We start from the raw sequence: 17,396 nt of genomic DNA, 5'->3' as shown, positions 1-17,396 counted from the left end.
ACATTTCCCAGCGGCCCCCCCCCCCCCCGGCCAGGCCCCAGACACGAGGGGTTCAAGAGCTCCCCCCCCCGCCCAGCCAGGGACTCCGACTCCAGGGCAGCCCGTGTCTGCGGACCCCCCCGCGCCTGTCCCCCCAACAGCCCCCCCCGCGTCCCCCCATTTCCCCACAGAGCCGAGCCACCAGCCAGCCAGTTCCCACGTCCTTTATTGGTTATTTTTATACATTCGGAACCCGAGCCCCCCCCCCCCCCCACAGGAATTGGGATAAGGCTTCATAAGTCACCCCCCAGCCCCCCCTAACCAGGGCCCCACAGACTGGGGTCTGCCCCCACCCTGCTTCCAGGTCTGGATCCACACGCCCCTCCCGCCCCCAGGGGCTCAAGCCCTGCCCCCCTGGGAGAACTGGGGGGTACCCAGCTCCTATCCTGCCGGGGCCCAGCCCGCTCCGTGCGACCCCCCAGCTCTCCCCCCCTTGGGGCCCCCCGTCTCGCTACGGGGACCCAGGGGAACGGCTGCTCCGCTCCTTGCGGGGTTGGTGAGAGGCTAACGGCCTTGGGAAGGGGGGAGAAATGTCAGTTCAGGTCCCCCCCCACTGGGGGGACACGGGGTGCCTGCACCTCCCACCCCCCTTTCCCACACAGACAGTACTTCAACAGGCACTTGAGATTCCCCCCCCGCCCCTGCCCCCCCGGGGTGGCTCAGGCCAGCAGCCGCACCCACCCCACTCATTTTTGGTTATCTAAAGCCATCTTGAGCCCCCCGCGCAATCTGCGGGCCCCCAAATGCCAGACTGCCCCCCCCCCAATGAAAGAAGGGGCCATACAGCCTTATACAGACCAATCTAAGCTGGGGGGAAGGGGAGAAGCTAGGTCCATAGGCCACAGGGGGCACAATATGGCATCCACTCTTTCCCAGGACACTGGGCTAGATGGACCTTTGGTCTGACCCAGTCTGGCCATTGTGTCCCCGCAACCCCCCAGTAATACAGGGGTGCTGCAGGACTGGTTTCCATTTCTGATCAGACAGGGCTTAAAGAGAGTTTATTGTGCTTTAAAGCCCCTGTTCCCCGCAAATGAGGGGCGAGGGACATGGAGATCCCTCAACATCCCCCCCAATTTAGATCAACCCCCCCCAACCCACAAGGCAGCAACTGGATATAAACGAGGGGATTCAGGGGGTGGGAAAAAGGATAAAAACAAAATTCTACGTGATATAAATTCTGGGGTCACCCCCTCTTTAAAAACCAGAGACCCTGAAAGGAAAGCTGCCCCCAGATTTAAAATCATCCCCCCAAAAATATATATATATATGTATATCGAAGTAAAAACAGCTGAGCGCCCCCTGCTCCATGTCAACATACAGGGTCCTGGAGAGAAGGCGGCCCAGAGAAGGGTTAAAATCTCTGAGTTAAGGCAGCAGAAGTCGGCCCCCCAGCCCACCCCCCCCGGGGCACCGGCTCCACCTCTACGAGTCCTTGTTCTCCAGTGAGAGCTGGGCCGTGGCGTGGGGCAGGTCGGTGCTGACACGTCGCCCACCCCCGTCCAGGGCGCCCCCACCCTCCCGCTCCCCCTTCACCTTCTTGTCATCCGCCTCATCGGGGCCCCCCCCCGCGCCCGCCTCCAGCCGCTGGTCCTCGCTCCAGCGCCTCTTGAAACGCAGCTTGAGGGGGATGCACTGGCCGCTCTCCTCGCCCTGCCGGGGGGCCAGGGGTACCGGGGGCTCCCCAGGCTTCTCGGGGGGGACGGGCGGAGCCTTGAACACCTCCTCATCTTCCTCGCTGACGTCCGTCACCTCCACCGTCACCTCCTCCTCCTCCGACTCCCCCTCCGAGATGGGCTCCACCTTGATGCAGGGCAGCTGGGGCTCCGGGGCGGCCCCTTCGCCGGGGGGCGCCGGCGCCTTGTCCCGGTTCCGCCGGCCCAGCGGGGGCGGCTGCAGTTTGAATTTGAAGGGGGCGGGGGGCTCCTCGGGCGGGGGCGGCTTCTCGGGGCGCTGGGGCTGGGGCACGAGGATGTGGGGGTAGTGGAGGAAGGCCCGGGGGCTGAGGTGGTAATTGTAGACGCTCTGGGTATGTGCTTGCAGGTAGCGCTTCATGTCCTCGGGGTTGAAGGAGAAGTGGGAGCCGCCAGGGTACATGGGGCTCAGGGTGGGCGAGGGGGTGTAGCTCATGTGGGTGGGGGTGAGGGGCAGGGCGGGCGAGAGCTGGGGGGGCAGCAGGGCGCCAGGGCCGGCCATGGGGGACACCGGGAAGGGGCTGAGGGGCTCGGGCCCGCGGGGCCGGGGGTAGGCGCGGAAGAGGCTGTCGTGGGCCAGCCGGGGGTGGGCGGGCAGGGGGGGCCCGCGGAAGCCGCCCCCCTCGCCCGGCCCCCCGCCCCGGCGCCCCTCCTCGCCCAGCGGCTCCTCCAGCTCCGAGGTGGCCGAGGTGGCATCGCTGCAGTCGCTGACCGAGCCGCGGGCGAGGCGCCGGGCCACGGCCGAGAAGACGCCGGGCGAGCGCAGCTCCTCTGCCCCGGGAGACAGCACCTCCGACGGCGTGGAGGGCGGGAAGCGGAAGTGGGAGCCGCCCGAGGGCACCGGCGGGGCGCTCTGGGGCACGGGGCCGCCTGCCACGGGAGGAGAAGGGTGAGGGGGACCCTCAGCGCCTGCCTGGCCCCCCAGCGCCAGCCCACCAGCCCCCCGCCAAGCCCCACAGGATGAGCCACCACCTCAGCACAGCCCCCCACCATCAGCCCCCATCCCGCACACAGCCTGGCCCCGCTCCTTCCCCCCTCCATAGTGACCCCAGTCCAGCCAGTCCTCTCCCATCCCCCACACCTACTATTTGCCACCCCCACTCCCCCCCATCCATCCTCACAGCATCCCCCACTGTCCCCCCATCCGGCCTACCCTCCCCCACTGCTCCCCCATTTTCCACCAAGTCCCCAGGCCCCGAGAGGTACCCTCCGCCCAATCCTTCCCAGAAGGGCCCCCCTTCCTCCCCCATCTACCCAAGCCCCCTCACCTGCCATGCCCATGTCGATGAAGGGGTAATTCACCAGCACCAGCTTGTTGAAGTTGAACTTGTAGGTGAATCGTTTCCCTTTGGTTTTGTGCAGGATCCGTTTGTTGTAATAGTACCTGGCGGGGGGAGCCAGGACCATCAGCCCCCACCATAGACCCCCCGGATCCCTCTCCCAGCCATAGCTCCCATCCCAGGTCCAGTGGTTTGGGGGAGGGGCCTGGGAGCCAGGACTCCTGAGTTCTCCACCTGCTTCTGGGAGGGGGTGGCGGGCTGGAAGCCAGGACTCTTGGGTTTTCTCCCCAGCTCTGACACCGACGAATGGTGTGCTCTTTCCCTGCCTCGGTTTCCCCACCACCCCCATGGCGCCCCCACTCACCTCAGCGCCCGGCTCAGCTTGTCGTAGTTCATCTGAGGCTTGCACTTGCGGACGCCCCACAGCCGCGCCACCTCGTCGGGGTCCTTGATCACGAACTCGCCGTAGTCGCCCTGCCAGGCGATCACGTCGTGGTACTCCTCCTTGCGCAGCAGCTCCAGGATGAAATGCCACAGCTGGATCTGCCGCGAGCCGGGGCTGGACTCGGGCTTGTAGGCCCAGTCGGGGAAGGCGAACCCTGTGGGGGGAAGGGGCGGGGTGTTAGCCAGCACAGGAGGGGCACCAGCCCTTTAAGGTCTGGTTCACATGGGGGTCCAGAGATGCCCAAACTGGCCCCCCTCAAAACAAAATGACAGGACCCGGGAGGCAGGACTCCTGGGTTCTCTCCCAGCTCTGGGAGGGAAGCGGGGCCTGATGGGTTAGAGCAGGGGCTTCTGGGAGCCAAGATTCCTGGGTTCTCTCCTGGCTCTGGGAGGGGAGCGGGGTGTAAGTGGTTAATGCCCCCCATGCCAAGTCCCGGGGTGTAGACACAAGGTGTGTGCGTCTTCCCTGCCCTGGGAGGGAACAGGAAACCGGGTGCCGCCAGGAGCCTGGGACACCCGCCAAGCCGCTTCCAGTCGGGGTCCATGGGCCAGCTGGACTACCCCGCCCCTCACTCCCGACCTGCAGCTCCCCCATTTCAGGGCTCATGAGAAGTCCCTGCACCCCTGAGGCTTGCCCCAGACTGAGTTGTGGCTGCCTCTGGCATGGGGCAGAATCCAACCCCCCCCCATATGGGGAGTAGCAGCCTGACCCCCCCCCCAGCCCTGTGAGAAGGGGCTGGGGCGTCTGTGCCGCGGGCAGACAGCTGAGGTCAGCACCTCCCAAACAAGCTGCCTCTGTCCAGCCCCCTCCCCCCACCTTATCCCTGCCCCCTCTGCTACGCCCTGCCTCTCCCCCCCAAGCTATACCACCAGAGCCTCGCCAACCCACGGCCTCCCCCCCCCCCCCACACCCTGGCAGGAGGCGGCTCCTCCAGGGGCACAGTTTAGCATAAGGCTCAGCCCCCAGCTGGGGGTCTGGTCTCTGCACCTCGACCCCCCCAAAACAGGTAACAGGCCGCACAGACATGGGCCATTTCCCAGCGTGCTGTGGGGCCACCCCCCCACACCCTGCCCGTCTCGCCAGCCAGACTGGCTGCGCCAGCAGCAACTCCCGAAAACCACTGGCCCCCCAAAAACACCAGGGGGAGCCACAGCCCCTCGACCTCCCCAGCACCCCCCACCCGGTTAACCCCATCAGCGCCAGGCCCTCCCACGCAGCCCAGCTGGGGGGTGGGAAGCTGACCCCCCAGTGGCTGGAGGGTGTCCTTGTCAAGGGGCACAGACCAGCATCCCAGCCCCTGCTGGGGGGCGGTTTCCCATTTCCCAAACCCCAGGCGCTCAGAGCCCATCAATAATTCAGAGCCTCTGTAATGGAGGCCGGGCGCCGCGGGGGTGGGGGGGGGGGCGCGAGGCCAGAGCCGCAGACAGAGCCATTAGGGCGATGATCTCACCCCCCCTCCAGCCCAGCCCCCCCTCCGGCAGGGGTGGAGCAGAGAAGACCCCCCACACACACAGCTCAGAGACAGAGGCAGCTCCCACCCTTGGGGGCCAGGGCACCCCAATCCAAACTGGGGGGGGGGCACCAGGAACGGGAGGGGCTGGGATTGGAGGAATGCAGGGTAACACCCAGCCCTGCACCCCAAAGCACTGAGGGGGTCTCCCCCAGTCTCCTGCCCCCCACCAACCCACACTGGGTGCCGCGGGGCCTCGGCAAACGCATCCAGCCCACCCCCCTCCAGCTTCCAGTCTCCAAGCAACAGGCAACAGAGCGAGCCAAGCACTAAAAATAACCCGCCAGGAGGCCGAGGGAAGGAGCAGGCTGGGGAGGGCCCCTGGCACCCACACTCCCTACCACCCCCCCCCGCCAGGAACCCAGGTGATCAGGACACCTCCCCTCCCCCACCTCCCTGGAGTCCCACCTGGGATGCAGCCATACAATTGCCTTTTACTTTCCAGCACAGGGCCATGTACAACCAGCCCCCTACGCCCTACCCCAGAGGTGGCTGCATCCCAGTGCCAGGCGAGGGCTCCCTGTATAACCAGCCTTTGCACCCCACCCAGAGAGGCCGCATCTTAGTGCCAGTGAGGCCCTCAGATCTGGGGCAAGGAGCAGCTGGAAGGAGACATCCCCCCTCCCCGGCAAAGACCTTCTCTCCAGGAAGATCAGGTGGGGTCACTGGTCCAGAGGATCAAGTGGGCAAAGAGGGCAGGAAGAGGAGGGACCATGGAGTCTGAAACCCCCACCCCCAAATCCCCACTGGCCCCAGCCAGATAGCTGGAAGCTCCCCTCCCCCCACGGGCCCCTCCCCCCCAGCCTCTGACTCAGCCCCACTTACACACAGGGGCCTGTTCTTGCTAATTAGCCCAGGGAAGGGGGGGCTCTGACATCAGCCGCCCGCAGAGATCCTGTGAATGGGGTCACTGTTCCCCGGCTGGCGCTGCCAGACACGCGGGGTGACCCCCCTCTGCAGCCCCCCCAACAAAGCCTTTCCCAGGTGCAAGAGCTGGGGGGGCTGCGGGTGAGGGGGGCCACACAAGGATACGTGAGTGGGGCACTGGGGGGACACTCCAGGCTTCCCCCACCCTACACCTACTGGGACTTTAGGGGGCACCACCCACAGACCCATATCTGTGGGGCTGAATAACCCTCCCTTTATTGCCGTAGGGGAGGCAACTGAGACACCCCCCCCCCCATGGTGGAACCCCCATTCCAATGGCTGCTGGTGGGGGGGAGGTGCCAGAGCCAACAGTTAAGTAGAGGGGCCCTGATGAAGGATCAAGGGTGGCGATTCCTAGATCCAGGCCTGGGGGTGGTTTGGGGCCCCCAGCCCCACCTCTGTAAGAAAGAGTTGAGACAGCAAACCCCCAGCCAGGAGCTGGAGCATTCCTGCTCCCCCACACCCCAGTTAGCCTCCCCCCCCTCACCAGCCACTCAGGACACTCACCGAGCCTACAGCCTGCCCCCCAATCCCAGCAACCCCCTCTCGTGGCCCCCTCAAGTCACAGCCCCCCCAAACACACTCCTTGAGGGGCCCCCTGCTGTCCCCCCAGGGGTGTCAGTTCTAGGCCCCCCGACAAAGGCAGAGCCAGCTCAGGAGCCAGTGACTAAGCTGGTGCCCACTCTCCCGCGGGTGCCCACCTCCCGCCCGTGTCCCCATCCCCCGCCAGCTCTCCGCCAGGGAGAAGGGGGCGGGGGGGGCACAAAACCACAGTCTGCTGGCAGGCGCAGCCCCCGGGTCTGGCATGAGCCGCCGGCAGCCTGGTGCCAATGGGTGGGAAGGCCAGACATGGGGGGGAGGGAGGCCGTGCTGCCACCCGCCCCCCGGGCCATGCCAGCTGCAAACTCCTGCGAGCATCCCCCCCACCCTTCAAAAGGTTCCCCCCTCGTATGCAACCCAGCTGCCCCATAACATCCGCTTGGCTGAGCTGGGGGGGGAGATGTTGGCTCTGGGGCGATCCCAGAGAGTTGGGGGCTGGAATTCGCCGGGGTTCAGCCAGAAGAAGCGGAGCCCAGCCCCTGCCCACACACAATGCACCGACTGTTCCCTGCCCGTCTTCCCTCCAAGTCTCAGCTCCCGGCCAAGCCCCCCCCCCGGACATTTTCCATTGCTCCCTAAGTGCGGGCACGTCTGGGGCGCAGACCGGCTTGGGGAGGGGCGGGGGAGAGACACGATTCACCTCTTTTCCCATCTCGCTGTGGGGGGGCGGGGGGGGGCAGGACCCCCGCGCCCAGCCCCACAGCAGGGCCTGCAGAACCCCCGGCCCTGGGGGACAGAACTGAGGTGTTGGCGAGCGGGAGTGGGTGGGATCTGGAGTTGGGAGCCCTAAGTTTGGTGTGGGGGGGGGGAATGGCGTCACTGTCTCTTTAAGCGCCCCCCCCCCCCAAACCGCACCACCTCTGTGACTAATCCCTGGAGCCAGCAGCTAACAGAGCCGGGATCGAATTCCAGCCCCCCCCCCCCCCGAATATTACATCACTCCCATTCCTCCAGCCTCAAGCCGCAGCCTCCGGCTGGGGGGGGACCACATCATAGCAGGGTGTCTGCGCGCTGGGGGGGGGGGGGGCTGGTACAGCCGGGGGCAGAGCTGAGCGCCCCCGCCCGCCCTCAGAGAGCCTCAAAACCGGGGGGCCAGTACAAAGGGGGTGGGAGGCTAAGGGGGCCATCGGCCAGCAGAGAGCGGGAGGGGGGTAAATCCGCGGGCTCTGATTTCGGGGCGGGGGGGGGGGTCTCGGTCGGCCTGTCCGGAACTTTCCCAGAGTCGAAGACAGGAAAAAGTTCTCCCGCCGCACTTATGGGGCGGGCGGGCGGGGGGGCGAGACAAGTCTGAACAGAAGCGAGCAGCACTTCAAAAAAACACCCAGATTCCTGGAGACAATGGGCTGGGGTGGGTGGCGCCAGGGGGGGGAGGGGGAGCCCGGCACAAAACCAGCCAGGGGGGAGGGGAAGGGGGGGCAGGTCTTTGCAGAGGGAGTTCCCCCCCCCGTCCCGCACAGGCAAGGGGACGGGGCATTTTCAAGCAATGAAGCCGCTCAACCAACCCGCCCCCCCCCCAATTCAGCTTCCCCCCTCCCGCCCCCAGTCCCCGGCCAAAGTCCAGCCACCAGCCACAGAGTGGACAGTGACCCCCCGCCCGCCCCACGGAAAGCTGGTTGCAAAGTGGCTTCTTCCCCCCACCCCATCCAGCTCAGCCACAGCACAATCGAGCCCCCCCACCCGGGTAAAGTCCGGAGCTAAGGCTACACCCCCCCCCAACTGTATTTAAGGTGGTATAGCCTCTGTTTGTAGTTGGGGAGGGGATCTGGGTCAGCGATAGCTACGACCCCCTCCCCTTTCGCTGTGCTGGGGGGGTAAAAGTCCAGAGTAAAAGGCTGCCGATTAACCCCCCCACACGCACACCGGGGAAGACCAAGATCGGCGCTGGATTTAAGGTGGTATCGTCCTCTCAAAGGAGGGGAAAAAAAGTGTGTGTGTGGGGGGGACAGAATTCCAACCGGCTCCGTCTTCCTGGAGGGAAAACACACCCTGCCGCCACCCCCCCCAACACAAACATTAAAGTGGGGGCAGAGATTCGCCCCCTCCCCCGCCGGGCGCCACCTTAACGCCGCGTTGTTTGTCGGAAACAAAAAGTTCCTTTTCGAACGTTGAGTTTCCAGTTCGGAACTTTGCAACTTTTCTCTCCCCGGGACCCGGGGGGGCAGAGACCCCCCCCCCGCATGGGCCGACAGCGGGGGGGGGGTGTTACTAGCCCGGGTGGTATCCGGGGGTGCAGCCCCCCGCGCAAAATAATGCGCCCCCTCCCCCAGAAGCCGAGAGGCGGAGTCACCCCGGAGCCCCCCCAAGCTCCCCTCCCCCCACGCGCGGGGCCCCCCACGCCGCGGCCCCGGCAGCAGCTGGGGCCGGGAAATGCAACAGGTCCCACTGCGCCAAACTCCACCGCAGCCTGCCCCGGGACCCCCCCCAAGCCGTGGGGTGGGGGAGGGACCCACCCGACCCCCCCGGAGCAGGACCCACGAACTTTCCAACCCCCCGCCCCAGCCACCTCCATCACAAGCGCCAAGGGCGAGTCCTGCAGCCCCCCCAGGCCTCACCCCCCCAGCTCCTCCCCCCCACCGCCGCCACTTGTGTCCCCCTCCTCGGTACTTCTGCCTCCCCCGCCCCCCACTGCTCCCAGCCCCCCACTTCCTCCTCTCCCTGCCCCCCAGGCTCCCCCACATCACTTGCTCCCAAGATGCCCCCCCGAAACCTTGGGGGGGACACCCCCACCTCCAAATCCCTCCAGCCCCCCCAAGCTGGAACCCCAGCCCCCCAAAACCCTGGGCGAACCCCCCGCCCCCACTTCGTCCAGCCCCCCAAAACCCTGGGGCACCCCCTAACTTCCCATGCCCCACGTGGTCCAGCCCCCCGCGGTCCCCACCTGCGTCCGCAGGGGTCTTCATGGCTCCTGCGCTGCAGCCGCCGCCGGGTCGGACTCGGTCTCTTCCCCCCCCCCGGCTCCCCCCCTCCGCCCCTTCCCGGCCTCATATGGAGCCGGGACGCCCACGCCCCCTGCAAGGACGTCACCGCCGCGTCGCCATGGACACTTGAGCCGCCCCCTCGGCCGGCTCCGCCCACAGACGCCGGAGGGGAGGGGCGGCTTAAAAGGGCCGCACAGAGAGTGGGGCGGGAATGGGGCCCGATGGGGTTGGGGTATCCGGGGACAGACGCAGGCATCCAGAGTAGATGCGGGGGTAGGTGGGGTATCAGGCGGGGCTAGATGGCGAGGAGGTATCCGGGGTAGATGCAGAGGTAGGTGGGGTATCGGTCAGGGGTGTCGGGGGTAGATGGGGGGGTATCGGTCAGGGGTGTCGGGGGTAGATGGGGGGTATTGGAGGTAGATGGTGTATCGGTCGGGGGTAGATGCAGAGGTAGGTGGGTATCAGTCAGGGGTGTCGGGGGTAGATGGGGGTATTGGTCAGGGGTGTCAGGGATAGATGGGGTATCAGTCAGGGGTAGATGGGGAGGAGGTATCCGGGGTAGATGCAGAGGTAGGTGGGGTATCAGTCAGGGGTGTCGGGGGTAGATGGGGGGTATCGGTCAGGGTGTCGGGGATACATGGGGTGGTATTGGAGGTAGATGATGTATCGGTCGGGGGTAGATGGGGAGGGGGTATCAGGGGGTGTCTGAGAGCAGGGCAGATGGGAATGGAATATGGGGGCAGGACTGGGGTGGGGAGGGGTGAGTGACTGGGGGGTGGGGTAGGGTGGGTCTGGGGAACAGGAGGGAGAGTATCTGGAGGATCAGGAGGGGGCTAGGGGGTGGAACAGGGGGGGCTCAGGCTGGGGAGATGTGGGAGAAAGGGTGTGTCTGGGATGGGGAACTTGGGGGATTGGGACTGTGGGGGGCAGGATGGGGATTCTGGGGCGCTCTGGGAGAGGATGCTCAGCACAAAGGGTGTGTTTGGGGGAGCCCAGGGCTGGGCTGGCAGGGGCTGCGGGTCGGAGTGAGGGGCACCGGCAGAGTTGGGGGAGGCAGGGCTGGGCAAGCAGGGGCTGCGGGTTGGTTTGGGGGCTGAGCTAGCAGGGGCTGTGGGTCAGGAGTGAGGGGCACTGGCAGAGCTGGGGGGAGCCCAGGGCTGGGCTAGCAGGGGCTGTGGGTCGGGAGTGAGGGGCATCAGCAGGGCTGGGGAGGGAGCCAGAGGAACATGGGGCAGGGGTTTGCTAGGTCTGGACATGGGGGGGACTCCCAGACAGACAGGATACGTGGGTCAATCCATTGCTGGGGGCAGGGGGGTCTGGTCATCCTCTAGCCAGGACAGGGAGACCCCCCCACCAGGGTCCCCTTGCCATGAGACCACCCCAGACCTGGGGTGAGGGTGGGCTTGGCAAAGGGGCCAGTGCGTGTGTTGGGGCTGGTCCCTACTGGGGACAGGGCTGAGACCTGGCAAACTCGATGTGGGCTGGGGGGGGCAGGTGCAAGTTGTGTGTTAGGTGTGCGGAGTGTGTGTGTGAAGGGTTCGCCTGCCTGCGGGTGTCTGGGAGCGTGTGTGCAGTGGGGGGGTGCAGTGCCAGGTGTGTGGGGTGTGCAGGGAGTCCAAGGTGTGTTGGAGTATGCAGGGGGTGTGGGCATGCAAGGTGCATTTGGGGGTGCAAGGTGTGTTTCACTGTGCAGTGGGTGTGGGGCATGCAAGGTGTATTTGAGTGTGCAGGTAAAGGGTGTGAGTGTGCAAGGCTGGGTGTGTTTGTGACGTGTATCCATGTGTCCATCCGTGTGTGTGTCGTGTCAGTGTCATGTTTCCCTGTGTCTGTCCGTGTCTGTCCCGCGTGTCTGGGTTGTGTGTGTGGCGCGTGTCCGTCCGTGTGTGTGTGTGCGTGTGGGTCTCCCCGGGCCCCTCCCCCCTCACGTGGGGCCCGGTGGGGGTAATTATAAAGGTGTTTGTTTTCGATTGCCTCATTTAGACACAAGTGGCTTTTGTTTGGTGTGTGCACGTGTGTGTGTGTGTGTGTGTGCGTGTCTGATGCAACCGCTTAACACTCACAGAGCAGGAAACGTTCCCCCCCTCGCACAGGGGCGGGGGGAGCCCCGACCCCGCTGCCAGGGTCAGAGGCCAGGGGAATCTCACCGTCCTCATCTTCTCCCCCCCCCCCCCAAGTAAGGCCCAAATTACTGGCGGGGAGGGAGGGATTCTGGTTCCTAAATCAGGTGCTGGGGGAGGACACCTGCTCTGAGACAGAGACAAGATCACTATTAGTTGGGTTGTTACCAAGGCCTGAGGCAGCTGCCGTGGAGAATTTCTGCATGCATGTGCAAGCTACAGAGGAGCGTGCAAAAGGAGAGGAGGTGTGAGCAGGTGTGTGAGGGGGGGAATCTGTGTGAGTGTGCAAGGGAGTGAGTATGTATCCAAAGGGGATGTGTGTGTGCAAGGGGCTGTGTTAGTGGCTGTGCACAGGAGATGAGTGTGCATCCTAGGGGGAATCCATGGGTGTGTAAAGGGGGCAGGTGCGCATGCAAAGGGGCTGAGTGTGTATGCCAGGGGCCATGTGAGTGGGTGTGCAAAGGATGATGAGTGTGCATGAGGGAGGAGGAGGAGGGGGGATGAGTGGGTGTGCAAAGGGAGAGAAGGTGTGGGGCCAGCCATGGAATCTGTGTGTGCAATGGGGTGTGATGGCCTGGGAGTGCCCCCTCCTTTGCACACGTGGGTGTACCCCAACCCACCCTTACCTTGCCCTCTCCAGGTGGATCCATCCTGTCTGTGCTCCAGGGAGGGGCACCTGCAGTGCATGCCACAGGCTGGGGGGGAGGGAGCTGGTGGGACAGAAGTTGGGGGTGGTTACAATGCACAAGAGACCCAGGGCAACCCGCCCAGAAAACCCCTCCGCTGGTGCCCTAAAGAAATACCACCTGTGAAAACTCCCCTCCCTGGGCCCCACCTCAGGACGGCTGACCCAGCCCCCTGGAGCCAGGGCTCCTGCCCCGTCCCCCCACAATGCCCCCTGCTGCGGGAGGCTGGGGCTGGAGTAGCCGGGAGCTCCCCTGGGGTCCCCCTGTGTTGCCCTATGTCCACCAGCCCTGGGGGAAGCGCCCCCTACTGGGTGGACAACTCCACCCGGCACTGCCCTTGTGCCTAGCGGGGGGAGGGGGCGGGGAGCAGCGGGCCAGGGCTGGTGCCGCTGGTTCTGGGCCCCGGGTATAAATAACTCTCTTATAAATAATGCAGCGTTATTCTCGCTATAATTATCGGCTGGGAAGCCTGTGGCCGGGCGGATGCATTAGGCGCAGTGCCCCTGCCCCTCCCCCTGTGCCCCAAACACCCCCCCCCCAGCCAACCCCCGACCTGCTTGGGGAGCTGGCAAATCAGAGCCCAGGTACCTAGCAAAAACAGCCCTTCTCCCCCGCACCCCCAAACTGCACTGGAAGGAATGGTGCTTGTCAGGGCACTGCCCCAGGGAAGCTCGCGGCCCCGGGTCCCCGCCTGGGCACTGCCCCAGGGAAGCTCGCGGCCCCGGGTCCCCGCCTGGGCACTGCCCCAGGGAAGCTCGCGGCCCCGGGTCCCCGCCTGGGCACTGCCCCAGGGAAGCTCGCGGCCCCGGGTCCCCGCCTGGGCACTGCCCCAGGGAAACTCGTGGCCCCGGGTTCCTTTTTCATTCTAAGATTCGACAGCATGTGATTTAATAAGAATCATCATTGCTAATTATTGCTGCCCTCCCCCTCCGGCGGCAGGAGCATTTCCTAGCCCAGGAAAGACAGCATCTCACCCCCATTTTCTAGGTGAGAAACTGAGGCATGGACTGGCAAAAGGACTTGCCGTATCTCAGGCACTGAGTCAGTATCAAAGAACCGAGGAGTCCTGGCTCCCAGCCCCCCAGCCACTAGCCCCTACTCCTTCCCCAGAGCAGAGGAGAGAACCCAGGAGTCCTGGCTCCCAGCCCCCTGCTCTAGCCCACCAGCCCCCACTCCCTTCCCAGAGCCATAAGAGAACCCAGGAGTCCTGGCTCTCAATCCCGCCAAATACCCAATAGTAGGCAAAGCTCCAGGTCACTTACAGAGCAAGCGAGCGAGGAAGAGGATGAATGTGGCAGGTGTGAGAGGGCAGCGGGGGGGGTGTTATCGCTTTCCAATGCCCCCCACCCCACGGTGAGGAGCACCGCTTGGGCGAGTGCAGTGGGGGGTTCCTAGGAAGGAGGGAAGGACAGCGTGGGAATGGGGAGGGTGGGGCGGGGGCACAGGAGGTGGGGAGGATGCGGCTGGTGCTGCAGGGTGGGTGCCGGCGGCAGAAATAGCCACGGGAGGCAAAAGGAAAAGTTTGTTCCTGCCGCTGAATTAGCAGGGGCTAAAAACAGCTGCTGTGAAATCTGGGCCCGTCCCCAGCCCTGGGTGGCAGCCAGCTGGCAGAGCCCCGGCCCAGCCCTGCCCTGCCCTGCCCTGGCTGCCAGGCTGTGGGCAAGACAGAGTCCTCGCACGGGCTCGCACCAGCCTTCTCACGCACAGGGGAGAGGCACATGCCTGCAGGGGCTCACAGGGGCACAAGGCTTTCCTGGCATCTGGATGTGCACCAGCGTGCTCTTGCACACATGTGCACTAGTGCCCTCTCGCACAAGCAGGGGCATGCACCAGTGTCCTCTTGCACACTTGCTTGCCCAAGCAGGTGCCACATGTGGTCATGTTGCACATTCACTGACACAATCAGGCAGAGTCATTCTTTCATCCTCTCATTTGAACAAGCAGACATGCACACAGGTATCCTCTTGTGCATTTGCACATACACACTCATAGACCTACAGCCAGGCTCGCATAAGCAGAAACTTGGTCACTAGCTGGGGCACTGTTGGGGAGAAGCTCGAGCATCAGGGTTCCCAGCTGGGGCACTGCTGCAGGGAAGTTCACAGTGCCAGTGTTCCTGGCTGGGGGCACTGCTGAGGGGAAGCTTGCAGCACTGGGGGTGACCCTGGCTGGGGGCACTGCTGAAGGGAAGCTCGCAGCACTGGGTCCACGTCTTGGTCTGCAGAGAGAGGAGAAGTCTGGGGCAGTGCTGGAAGGGTGGCTGGGGGGACTGAAGGAAGTGGAGGGGCAGGTGGGAGCAGGAATACAGTTGAGGAGGGGAAAGAGAAACCCAGAAAGATTGGGGTTAGGGATGCCAGGCACCTGGTCGAAAAGGGACCCTGGCGGCTCTGGTCAGCACCGCGGACTGGGCTGTTAAACATCTGGTCGGCAGCGCAGTGGGGCTAAGCCAGGCTCCCTGGCTCCGTGTGGCCGCCATGTCTGGCTCCTAGGCACAGGGAAGCTCTGTGTCCTGCCCCCGCCCCCCCCGTGCCAGCTCTGCAATCCCATTGGCCGGGAACAGCAGCCAGTGGGAAATGGGGGGGCGGCACCTGCAGGCATGGGCAGTACACACTGTGCAGAGCCGCCTGGCCGTGCCTCCGCCTGGGGGCCGCTTCCGGGAACAGCGCAGAGCCTGGCTTAGCCCCACTGAGCTGCCGACCGGGAACCTCCTGAGGTAAGCGCTGCCCGGCTGGAGCCTGTCCCCGGTCGGAACCCCCTCCTGCACCCTAACTCCCTCCCAGAGCCTGCACCCCCCCTTGCACCCCAAACTCCTGCCCCAGTCCTGAGCCCCCCTCGGCCCCACCTCCCAGCCTGGAGCCCCCTCCTGCACCTGAAATCCCTCATCCCCAGGCCCACCCCAGAGCCCACACCCCCAGCAGGAGCCCTCACCCCCGTCTGCACCCCATCCCCTGCCTCAACCCGCAGCCCCCTCCCACACCCTGAACCCCTAATTTCTGGCCCCACCCAAGAGCCCACAGCCCCAGTTAGAGCCCTCACTCCCTCCCACACCCCAGCCTAGTGAGAGTGAGTTATGGCAGAGAGAGCGAGCAATGAAGGGAGAAGGGCTGGAGTGAGTGGGGATGGGGCCACAGAGAAGGGGCTGGGGTGGGGCAATGGTGTTTGGTTTTGTGCAATTAGAAAGTTGGCAGCTCTAGTTGGGGTGGGGCATGGGACCCCTCCCCTTGGAATGCACTAGCCCCAATGACAATTTACCATCCGGGTTCTTAAAGGGCCAGCACAGTCGTGGAGCCCAGACCCCCATGGTAGCCACCCCACGGGGCAGAATGTGCATTGCATTGCTTCCACTAACGCAGCGGTTCTCAAACTTCTGTCCTGGTGACCACTTCCACCCAGCAAGCCTCTGAGTGTGACACCCCCACCCCCCAAAAAATTAAAAACACTTTTTTATATATATAACACCATTATAAATGTTGGAGGCAAAGTGGGGTTTGGGGTGGGGTGGAGGCTGACAGCTCATGACCCCCCGTGTGATAACCTCTCGACCCCCTGAGGGGTCTCGACCCCCAGTTTGAGAACCCCTGCACTAAGGGGGGCATGTGCATGTGGGTGGAGGCAGGGTGTGAGGGGAGTAAGTTGCATTGTGCACATGGGGAAGTGAGTTACAGTGCAACCAACCATGGCCCTATGGATGTGGAGTTGTCTTCGCCCTGGGGTGGAGAGTGGCCTCACGTTCGTTGGTATCTGCGTGTGTATGGAGCAGCGGCGAGCAACCTGCAGTCAACGTCAGCAAAATGTCTTGTGGCCCGCAATCGGATTAGCCGCAGGTTGCCCACCACTGGTAGGGAGCATTGCATTTCCTGCACGGTGGGGGGCTGCACTGCATGCACCAGTGTCTCTGTGAGGGGGCGGCTGATTGCATGCACTGCTGCCGTTTGCATTGCGTTCAGTCTGCATGTGCGTGTGTGCACACATGACATATCACAGTTTCTCTGTGTGTGGATGGGGAGTTTCTTTGCACTGGGGCAGGAGGGAGTTGTATTCCATGCACCGGTTTCTCTGCATACGTGGAGTTGCATTTTGTGCACTGGTGTCTGGATGTAGGAGACTTTCGTTACCTGTGCTGGTGGTCGAAGTTGTGTTGCATGTATATACAGGGGTGGGGGCAGTTGCATTCCATGCTCTGTGCCCGCGCAGGGGATATGATGCAGGCATCTGTATCTGTGTCGGAGGTTGCATTCCATGCATCCGTGTTTCTGTACAGAGGGGGTTGCAGTGTTTGAACGAAGGGATGGACAGTTCTACCTGTGCGCGAAGGTTACATGGCATGGATCGATGACAGGAGTTGTAGTCCATGAACCATTTCTGTGGAGCGGGGGAGGGTAGAGCAGCATCGCATGTGCCGATGTCTGTGCATGCAGTGAGAGGGGGATTGCATTGCATTGCATGCGCCAGTCTGTGTGGGCGATCCTCTGCAGTCTATGCACTGGTGTCTGTGCAGGGGGAGGGTTGGGGGATTGCATTGCCTGCACCAGTGTCTGTGCACAGGAAGTGAATTACATGCATCTGTGTCTGTACAGGGCGATGGTGTTGCATTCCATGCAACAGTGTGTACAGGGGGTTGCATTGTGTGCACCCACGCCTGCGCGGGGAGGGGGCATTGCATAGCATGCATCAGTCTGTGCGTGGGAGGGTTTGCATTGCACGCAGCACATGTGTGCAGAGGTTGTATTAAAATGCAACCCCCCCCACACACCCTTGCATGCAATGCATGGACCAGCGTGTGGGTTGCATAGCATGCACGGGTGCACGTGCAGGGTTGCACCGACAAAAAGCAACCCTGCACACGCCAGTGCATGCCATGCAACCCCTTTGCAGGCATGTCGGAACATGCAATACACGGACCGGTGGGTGGGTGGGTGGGGGTGGCAGTGTATGCCTCGGTGCACGCGCAAGGGTTGCATTGCGTGCACCAGCGTGCGCAGGGCGGTTGCGCGGCGCACACAGGCGTTGGGGAAAGGAGCTGCGTTGCATGCATCGGTGCGCGCGGGGTATGTACGTTGCATTGCACGCCCCGGGGGGCGGGGGGGGGTTGCATTGCACGCACCGCGGGCGCGCGGCGGGGGGATACCAGCGACTGCGGCTCCCAGGCTCCAGCGTGTCACACACACGCCGCTCCGCCT

General features: G+C 64.2%; 1 protein-coding gene across 1 annotated transcript; it reads right to left on the bottom strand.

The window, feature by feature from the left end:
• Positions 1–317: 317 nt before the first annotated feature.
• Positions 318–9,469, bottom strand: ERF (ETS2 repressor factor). Its single transcript, XM_077841501.1, has 4 exons — positions 9,374–9,469; positions 3,378–3,612; positions 3,002–3,117; positions 318–2,603 (listed from the first exon to the last, which is right to left on the bottom strand). The coding sequence occupies exons 1-4, from the start codon at positions 9,393–9,395 to the stop codon at positions 1,465–1,467; spliced, it is 1,512 nt and encodes a 503-aa protein (XP_077697627.1). The 5' UTR covers positions 9,396–9,469; the 3' UTR covers positions 318–1,464.
• Positions 9,470–17,396: the final 7,927 nt, after the last annotated feature.

Source organism: Eretmochelys imbricata, chromosome 24 (genome assembly GCF_965152235.1).
Source record: "Eretmochelys imbricata isolate rEreImb1 chromosome 24, rEreImb1.hap1, whole genome shotgun sequence".
In the NCBI taxonomy this organism is placed as follows: domain Eukaryota; kingdom Metazoa; phylum Chordata; order Testudines; family Cheloniidae; genus Eretmochelys; species Eretmochelys imbricata.
Note: the sequence above shows the minus strand (reverse complement) of the source record. Positions and strands in the feature narration are given on the sequence as shown.